This window comes from Benincasa hispida, chromosome 12 (assembly GCF_009727055.1).
Source record: "Benincasa hispida cultivar B227 chromosome 12, ASM972705v1, whole genome shotgun sequence".
Lineage (NCBI taxonomy): Eukaryota > Viridiplantae > Streptophyta > Magnoliopsida > Cucurbitales > Cucurbitaceae > Benincasa > Benincasa hispida.
Window position 1 is genome coordinate 51,489,374 of NC_052360.1, and position 9,187 is coordinate 51,498,560.

The 9,187-nt window shown below is 29.5% G+C and overlaps 1 protein-coding gene across 1 annotated transcript; it reads right to left on the reverse strand.

The window, feature by feature from the left end:
- Window positions 1-428: 428 nt before the first annotated feature.
- Window positions 429-8,844, reverse strand: LOC120067291 (protein NRT1/ PTR FAMILY 5.2-like). The gene is made up of 5 exons (XM_039018831.1): window positions 8,581-8,844; window positions 7,272-7,489; window positions 2,695-3,260; window positions 1,575-2,121; window positions 429-938 (listed from the first exon to the last, which is right to left on the reverse strand). Exons 1-5 carry the CDS (start codon window positions 8,696-8,698, stop codon window positions 612-614), a joined length of 1,776 nt encoding a protein of 591 aa, XP_038874759.1. The 5' UTR covers window positions 8,699-8,844; the 3' UTR covers window positions 429-611.
- Window positions 8,845-9,187: the final 343 nt, after the last annotated feature.

The following is a 9,187-nucleotide window of genomic DNA, read 5'->3' on the forward strand; positions in this document are numbered from 1 at the left end:
TTCGTTTGAGTCGTCAAAAGAGAGAAAATTTCTCTTCCTTTCTTTGTCGAATTTATTTCTAATGCATGCTTAACCTGGATTAATAATATAGTAGACTGTATTTTTTTTTATCTCTATAATATTCTGAATTTTTCAGTGTACTAGTATTTCAGCATTCCTAAATTAATTTCGAGTATGGTCATGTTTTTCTTCTGATGCGTTAGGGCTTTGATCCCTACAGCCTTGGCGTCCTATCCCTTTTCCCATGGGTATTATTCAAACCCATGGGTTACCCTTTTTTTTTTCTTTTTTTTTTCCTAATTTATTAGGAAGTTCATCGACCAACTTCTAGACACCATTTCCAGTGACTGCCGTCGGCCAACCTCTGGATGTCACTTCCGGCGACCCTACTCACAAATTTATCAAACATATATTCTAATTTCAAAAACTAAAATAAGATTTACTTTTGCATGGATTAACTAATTTAGCGATTATATTACATAACAAACCTATGCAAATTAGAAGGAAAATTTGCAAAACTATAAACTGATTATTTCTTCTTTTTTTTTTTGGAAAATAAAAAACAGAATCCATAAGATTACACATAATTAAGTCATTGGAAGGCTCTTTAATCAATGTGGGTTGTTTGATTCTTTAGATGGTGTCTTCTCCTTCAGTTCTTCAGTGAGCAATCTTATGGAGTCTGAAACTTCAGCTTTGTATACATAATACCTTGAAACCACAAGGAAGAAGATGAAGTTTAAGAAGTTGAGAATGGCAAAAAAGCCATAGTAATAGTCAAGATGAGATGCATTCAGGTTGTTCAAGATCCACCCTTTTCGCCCATGCCGGCTGGTAAGGTCAGAAACCGTCGATAGAAGGAAGCTACTGAGGAAATTCCCCGTCCCGATTGCTGTCGTCGAGTAAGAAGTCCCTAGACTCTTCATGCTCTCTGGTGCCTGTGATAAGAATATGAATAAATGACTTGATTTTATGTTAACCAAATTATCACTTTTTAACTTCAACCATACTTATATGGTGATCCAACCACAATTTAACACGTGACAAATTTTTTTTTTTAATATATATTATATTTTAAAATTATATGTTAAATGTGATTGACTGGTGGTAAGCTCAACTAACACGAATCTTAATGATTTAGCAGAGATTCGAAACAAAGACTAAATAATTAAGAGAGCATAAAAAATCAAAGTTAAGGTAAACTTCTTAAAAAGAAAGTTGGGAGAGAAACAGGAAATTTTTTCTCTAATGTTTTTTAATTTCTTCTCTAAAATTATATCAACACGTAAAGTGATTAGTGATAAGCTCAATTAGCACAAGTCTTAACTTAATGATTAGAATAAATTTATGGACAAGAAGTATGCAAACTTATGATACAAAAAAATTAAAATTAAAATTTGAAAGTAATTTCCATAAGAGAAATTAGGAAATTCTCTGTACATATAATAACTTTTTTTGTAGTGGGTATATCTTAAAAACTTTTAAGTGATTTCTTTTTAAAAAATAAGTCGATATATAAATAAAAATTTTAAACTTACAAACAAAATCATTATCAAACAACAGAATGTTAGTACCTGGTCATAAAAGAACTCAATCTTGGAGACCTCCATGAAAGCATCGGCAGTCCCCATGAGAATAAACTGCGGCAGCAAAATGAAGATACTCAATGGAACTTGGCCGCCACTCTGAACAACACCGTGCTCTCTGGCGACCGCCAACCGATGCCGTTCAACGAGAGAACAAACAACCATGATCAACATATGGAGGACAATACCAATTCCCATCCGCTGAAGCAGAGTGATTCCCCTTGGATTTTTGGTGAATTTCCTCATGATTTTGACGAAGACTCGGTCGTAAAGTACGACGCTTATGAGCAATGAAACGGTGACGAAACCGCTCAAGCTGGCAGGCGGGATGTTAAATTTGCCGATTTTTCGATCCAGAGTGGTGCCCTGTTTTATGAACAGTGTGTTGACTTGAGCCAACATGATGCTTGGGACAAAAGTTGCAAAGAGAATTGGAATCATTCTGATCATTTGCTTTGTTTCTTCCACTTCTGTTACGGTGCACAGCCGCCATGGATGAGTTGAACCAGTTTTTACTGAAGCTTTGTTGAGGAAGCTGATGAAGAAGAAAACAATATGGGGTGTAAATCTAATGTTAAACTAAGAGTGTGATTTAGGAAAATTTTCAATTTTCATTATCGGTTACAAGATATCCAATTAGCCCAACACTTGCCTATTAGACAAAGAAGTCATGGACCTAGTATGTATGTGGATATATACTTCTAACTATAACTCGAGTTCAAGAATCTATTAAAATTTTTTTAAAAAATAAAAATATTAAATAGACAACAAAGTGATCTTATAATTTAAGGAGATTTTCAAAAATAGAAAAATAAGAGAAAATATTTACACAAATAGCAAACTTAATTATAGTTGATCAATATCTATCATTAGTTTATCAATGTCTATTTGTGATAGAAACTGATACAAATCTATCCATGGAAAATTGATAGAAGTCTATCATTGATAAAGGTTAATAGAAGTCTGTTAATGTCTAATAGTATCTTTTTTACTAATTCGGTAAATTAGCATTTTTTTTTTGTCGGTAAATATTTTTTTATAATTTAACCATAACTTTTTTATCTTCAAATTCAAATAAAAACGTGTAAAATAAATTTGTCAAACATACCTCAAAGAGGGAGTGGCTTCCATCCTAAACTTCCTCTTCTTCGTATACTCCTCCAAATCCAACTCATACAATTCCTTAGCCTCCCTGGGCAGTGGCAGTTTCCGCTTCTTTACAGCAGCGACGAGAACCTTGGCCATCCGAGTAAACGGACTTCCTGCCGGAACCTTATGGCGGTAGAACGGAATTCCGGCGACAAAAATACCGATAGAAACGGCAAGACCAAGAGTGGGAAGGCCATAACCAAGGGTCCAGCCAATGTTGTCTTGAATGTAAACAAGAATTATGTTAGCAAAAAGGGTGCCAAAGAAAATGCTGAACATCCACCAGTTGAAAAAGGAGAGCTTTTGCTTCTTCTCTTTTGGATGGAAGTCGTCGAATTGATCGGCACCGATCGTCGATATATTCGGCTTTGTTCCACCCGTGCCGAGGGCAAGGATGTAGAGTGCGCCAAAGTAGACAGCGAGTTGCAATGTGGAGGCCCTTTCGCAATGACCGGAGGTCGGTTGGGCACACGGCGGCGGTCTTAGGGTTGGGAGTGAGACGGCCATTGTTAGAAGCGACATGCCCTGTGTGTGCCAATGTTAGTAAATTGGAACATATTGTTAAATCAAGTAAATGTATAATACCCAACAAATGAAAATCAATTTTAATTGGAGAGAAAATAATATTGCAGAGATTAAACATAAAACTCCTAAATCCACCTACTTTGATACAATGTTTAATCATTGCAGATTAACTCGAAAGTTTAAATTTATGGGTGAAGAAAAATTTAACATTATATCATCAAACACATATATCGAAAAAGAAAGATGAAAGGGAAATAAACATAGTAGATTTTTTAATATCATTCTATTTTAAGTTTTTTTTTATTTGTTATATTTTGTAGCAAGAAGAATGGATTCAAATCTAGGAGGTTATAGATTTATTTTTCTTTTTTTAAAAAAGGACGAACATATGCATTCTAGGTCAACATGATTGGACGCTAGAAATCAAACTAGGCTACAAAACCTCAAAAAATTTGTTCAAACATATGTTATACTTTTTTTTTTCTTTTTTTTTTTTAAATGTTCAAAGGGAAAGAACAAAAAATTGGAAGAAAAATAATATACTAAATCAAGATCAAATATGATCATCAAATCATTTTTAAGATCACCTAATTTTTTTTTCTTGTAAGTACACAACAAACGGAAGTTTGAGGTTTTAAGCCTTTGATTTCAAAGGACAAGTATATATCAATTACATTGAGCTATGCTCACTTCAATAGTTGAACCAAACAATTGATTTCAAATACAAAAATACATTTTTACCCTTTCAAAATGAAGTATGGGACGACTTTTTATATGTTTTCTGCATTACATTTTAACCAAATATTTAAAAGTAAAATACTATATATATAATATATATAAAGTAACAACCTTGTATTCTAAGGTAGTACAAACCAATTTCTAAAGTATAAATATTTTCTAACTAAAAAGACCATGTAGAGGAAGAAAGGATCGGTATAGTTATAGCATGGACAAGGAAAAATTACATTGATTCTTGAAAAAGTCTTTAATACGAAAATTTTAAAAGTTAAAGTTCTGTTTGGTAATCATTTTATTTTATTTTTTTAAAAAAGTTCAAGCATATTGACATTACTTTTCCCTCTAAATTTCTTTTTTAATTATCTACTTTTTACCATTAGTTTAAAAACAAAGCCAAAACTCGAAAACTAAAAACAATAGCTTTAAAAAATTTGTTTTTATTTTTTAAATTTAGCTAAAAAATCAACCATTGTACTTGATAAGATGCAAATTATTGTAAAAAAATAGAGAGGAATAAACTTAATTTTCAAAAACAAAAATAAAAAATAAAATAGTTATTGAACTAGACCTAATAAATCTATAAAATACAAAATTAACCGAGTTCTTTATATCATGATCTACCAAAAAGTTGGGTTGGAAAGATTTCGAAAAGGCAAAATTTTCAAACCAGTTGAATATAATCATTCATTCAGATTCCAAAAGATTCTCGTAACTTTAATTGAAGTCTTATTAATCCAAAAAAGTTAAAGGTTGGTTGGTTTTTCTTTTTTCCCAATTATATTATATCATCTAAAAGTGGCCAAAGTTGATGATAGACCAATAATATTTGTAAGAGTTGTCACATTAATGGACTAAAACAATAAAGATTTTGATATCAATATTATAATCATAAAATCTTTTAGGCTCCATCTAGTAATCATTTCATCTTTATTATTTTTTTTTTTTTAAACTAAGTTTATTTTTTTTCCTATTTCTTATCATGATTTACATCTTTCTTAAATATAATGGTTGGATTCTTAGTCAGATTTCAAAAATAAAAACAAGTTTTTAAAATCAACTTTTTAGTTTTGAAAATTTGGTTTGATTTTTTTAAACAATTGATAAAAAGTAGATATTAAAAGAAGAAATTTGAAAGCGAAAGTAATGTCTATACACATAATTTTCAAAAACAAAAATTCAAAAACCAAAACATTACCAAATGGGGTCTTCAATTTTGTTAAAATACAATTTGTGTTCTTATATTTCGAGATTATTTAATTTTAGTACATGTACTTTTAAATGTAAAATTTTAGTTTAAGTACTTTCAATAACTTTTATCAAAATTAATTAAATATTAGTAATCGTTTTCATTCAATAAAATACAATATGTGAATATGCTCTCAAAATTTATAGTAAACATAAACAAAAATTGAACCATTTCATTTTTCGAAACCAAAAAAAAAAAAAAAAAGATTCATTTCAAATTACAAGACTAAAATGAAATTAATTATTTTTTCATCTTTTCTTTTGAAGAACTCGGTTTTAATATATATTTGAGAAACTTCACCATAATCTCATCCTTTAAACTCTATTTGATAACCATTTGATTTTTTGTTTTTGAAAATTAAGGTTATTCCATCCTCATTTCTTATATTGATTTACATCTTTATTAAGTAAAATGTTTGAATTCTTAACCAAATTTTAAAAATAAAAACAACTTTTGAAAGCTACTTTTTGTAATTTTCAAAATTCAGCTTGATTTTTTAAACTTTGATAATAAATAAATAAAATCTTAATTTAAAAAAATAAAAATTAAAAACAAAAGGATTATGGACCACTACTTTAGTGAGAGGACAGAGAGGACAAAATTTTCTCAAGTTGTGATGAATGAACTTGACATTTTATTTTTATAATGAACAAAATTCTAACAAGTTACATAAATTAAGGGGAAAAGAATTGTTACTTAAGCCGTGGACTTAGCTTTGGTCAAAAAGTGAGACAGCAAATGTCAGGCCGACAGTGACTTGAATAAAACATTTTACTTAGAAAAATGAGAAATTGAAGGAACAAGACAGCCAATCTTTTCAACATTTGAGACTAAATTATTGGTTCCTTCTAATGAGTTGGTCCAAATTCCAACCAATAAATAATATAAATTAAGAACCACCATTATCGTAGATATTTCACATAATCCCAAACTATATGCAATAATTCATCCTTAAATTAAAAAATTAGAAGAAAAATTTTGAATGAGACTCCTTGGCTTGTGAGTATCTTAAACAACAATATGTTTGATTTGGATTCTTGTCCATTTAAAATTTAAATTTCTTACTCATTTCTACCTATATAAAATATTTTATACTTATCTTCATCTTTTAATTTGGACTAATTGAAATAAAGTTTGTACTATTAACTATGATATTAAAAATTTGATTCTCTAACCGTACTGTACATATTCTTTAAAAAATGAAAAAACAAGATGATATTGTTCTTCTACAAAATTTGGCACTAAAAAACTCATTAACAGATCGTTGATAATATGTTTTTTTTTTTTTTTTTCTAGTTTATAGATTTTTTAAAAACAAAAGTATTTGGTAACTTATTTTTCTCCTCATTTTTCAAAAAGTTCTCTAAAAACCATGTAGAAATTTCATAAATATATAGCAATCGAAACTTAGATCTTTTGATCTAGGATACACGTTTTATGTCACTTAAACAAGCTATATACTCATGTTAGACTTCTTTTGTTATTTTTACCTTGTCAATTTAAAACTTCAAAGACCTAGGGAAAAAAAAGGTCACCACATGTTCCATCTCTCTCGTTTCAATTAAAAAAAAAAAAAAAAAAAGAAACAGTCGTAAAAAAGAATGCAGTTCCCTATTTTTTGTAAGTAAAAAATAAGAAATGAAAAACATTAATCCGTTTGATAATCATTTTGTTTTTAAAAATTAAGCATATATACACTACTTTCACGTCCAAATTTCTTCCTTTATTATCTACTTTTCACCAATGATTTAAAAAAAACCAAGCCAAATTTTGAGAACTAAAAAAAAGTAATTTTCAAAAAGTTGTTTTTATTTTTGAAATTTGGCTAAAAATTCAACCATTGTATTTAATAAATATACAAATCAGTGTAACAAATGTGGATAAAATAAGTTAATTTTCAAGGATAAAAATAAAAAACAAAATAATTACCAAATAGGATCTAACAAATGAACTCTGGAACCCACGAAAACTAATAATAAAATATGGAATTTGAAAAAATAATGTACATAGAGAGTGTGGGGAAATACCGATAAGTAAATAATAGAGGCAACAATGAAGGTCCAAAATCGACCAAGATAGGCATCAGCAACATAAGCACCCAACACAGGAGTCATCCACACAGCCCCAACCCAATTGGTTACATTATTGGCTGCAGTCACTGTGCCTTGGTGCAGTCTATTTGTCAAATATATTAGTAAATTTGAAGATATCCCATAAAATGCCATCCTTTCAAACACTTCATACACTGCACACAAACCAAACATGTTAAGAAATCAACCATATCAAATCTAAACGGTAGTGAATCAACACAAAAATTTACGTGAAATTAGTTAGAGAAAATATCAATATAACGGTACCAATTAGAGAATCAATAGAATTAGAGAATTTATATGATGTATTTCTCTAATTCCTAAGGTCTAAATCATAAATAACGTAAATAGCATGAATACGAATATAACTTAAGTTTTGGGAACGTTGATCGTTTAAAGCGTCAAATAACAGATTTAAAATATTTCAACAAATGAAGAGATCTTCGCAAGATGAGTAAGTCATCTTGTAATATCATATTTTTTTTTAATTATTTTACACTTTTAACTTTATTTCAAATAAAACAGATTTTTTTTTTTCTTTTTAAGTTGAAAAAGGGCTTCAACTTCACAGTTGGATGTATGATATGTTTGTCATGTGATGTGCTAAACTAAAGCCTCTAGTGTTTGGTTAGGTTCATATATAATTCTAGAGAGAGAGAAAAAAGGAAGTTTGGATGTGAATTATATGAACCAACCATCATGGGTAGATAAGATACTCCATTCCACCAAAATACTACCTAATAGGATAGAACCAAAACAAAAAGATTTTATTTCCCTTCACATTGATATGTTGCTATCAATATAAAAGTGTAGGGGTAATTGAGTAAAAACACATTTTTTCATGTATCAAAATGAAAATATCTCAATATAAAAGCTTTACCAAAAATATAACTAAGGACAAGGTTTAGGAGTGATTCCTTTGTCCTCATCTTAATCATATTTTGAATCATTTAAAACCATTTGATTATATAAAAATTACCTTTGATCAAAACATAGTGATTTTAAATCTGACAAAATTGACATTAACAATTTCGAAATCACTTCCAAACACGCGATAAATTTACGCTAAAATCTAATTATTTGTAACAATAATCACATCTATAAAGAATTAAACATAAAAATAGTTTAGATTTGCCCTCTAAAATCACGGATACGACACGATAGAAACACGAACAACGAAGATCGAAAGAATAGGAAGAAAGTTCGGAATTTAGAAGAAAGATGTATAAGAAAGAAAGAGAGATACCAACAATAAAGCAGCAAGCTCTCCATCCACCTCTTTTGGAGCGACGAACTGGGTTGCCCTTAAGATCCACAGTTCCATCTTGTGTGTAGTCATCAGCCAACCCTTCTTCAACACCCATCTCTCTCTCTATATATATATGTTTCAAATTTCAAATTCGAAATTTGAGTTTCTTGCTGTGTTCTGTGTCACACACAGAGACAGAAGCAAATTTATGGCAAATTTTGTATTTATAGACAAAGAAACAAGTGGGGAAGGAAAAGGAAAAATGGAAAAGAAAAAAGAAAATCACTGTTTTGTATTGTACTTCCCTTTTGTGTATTACTGTGTATTTAATATATTTGGATTCTACTTCTCTCACTCAAACTCTCTTGAATGACACTTTTGACCTTTCATTTTCATTTTAATCTACACCTACTATCTATAGTATTAAATATGTCAACATTTTCATCAACATTTTTCAATTTTTGTGGATTTAACATCAACGTGAGATGAATTGATATTAAAACCTCAACGTTTTCATTCACATTGACATTTTAAGTTTTGTCTTCTACTTGTAATCAAGATTCAACTATCACTCCACTAAATTCTCTTTTCTATACCTTTTTCT

Coding starts and splice junctions, on each gene's coding strand:
- LOC120067291 (XM_039018831.1), bottom strand. CDS start 8,698: ATGGGTGTTGAAGAAGGGTTGGCTGATGACTACACACAAGATGGAACT. Junction 2,122..2,694: donor GAAGCCACTCCCTCTTTGAG/GTATGTTTGACA, acceptor CTTCTTCATCAG/CTTCCTCAACAAAGCTTCAG. Junction 939..1,574: donor TTGAGTTCTTTTATGACCAG/GTACTAACATTC, acceptor TTCTTATCACAG/GCACCAGAGAGCATGAAGAG.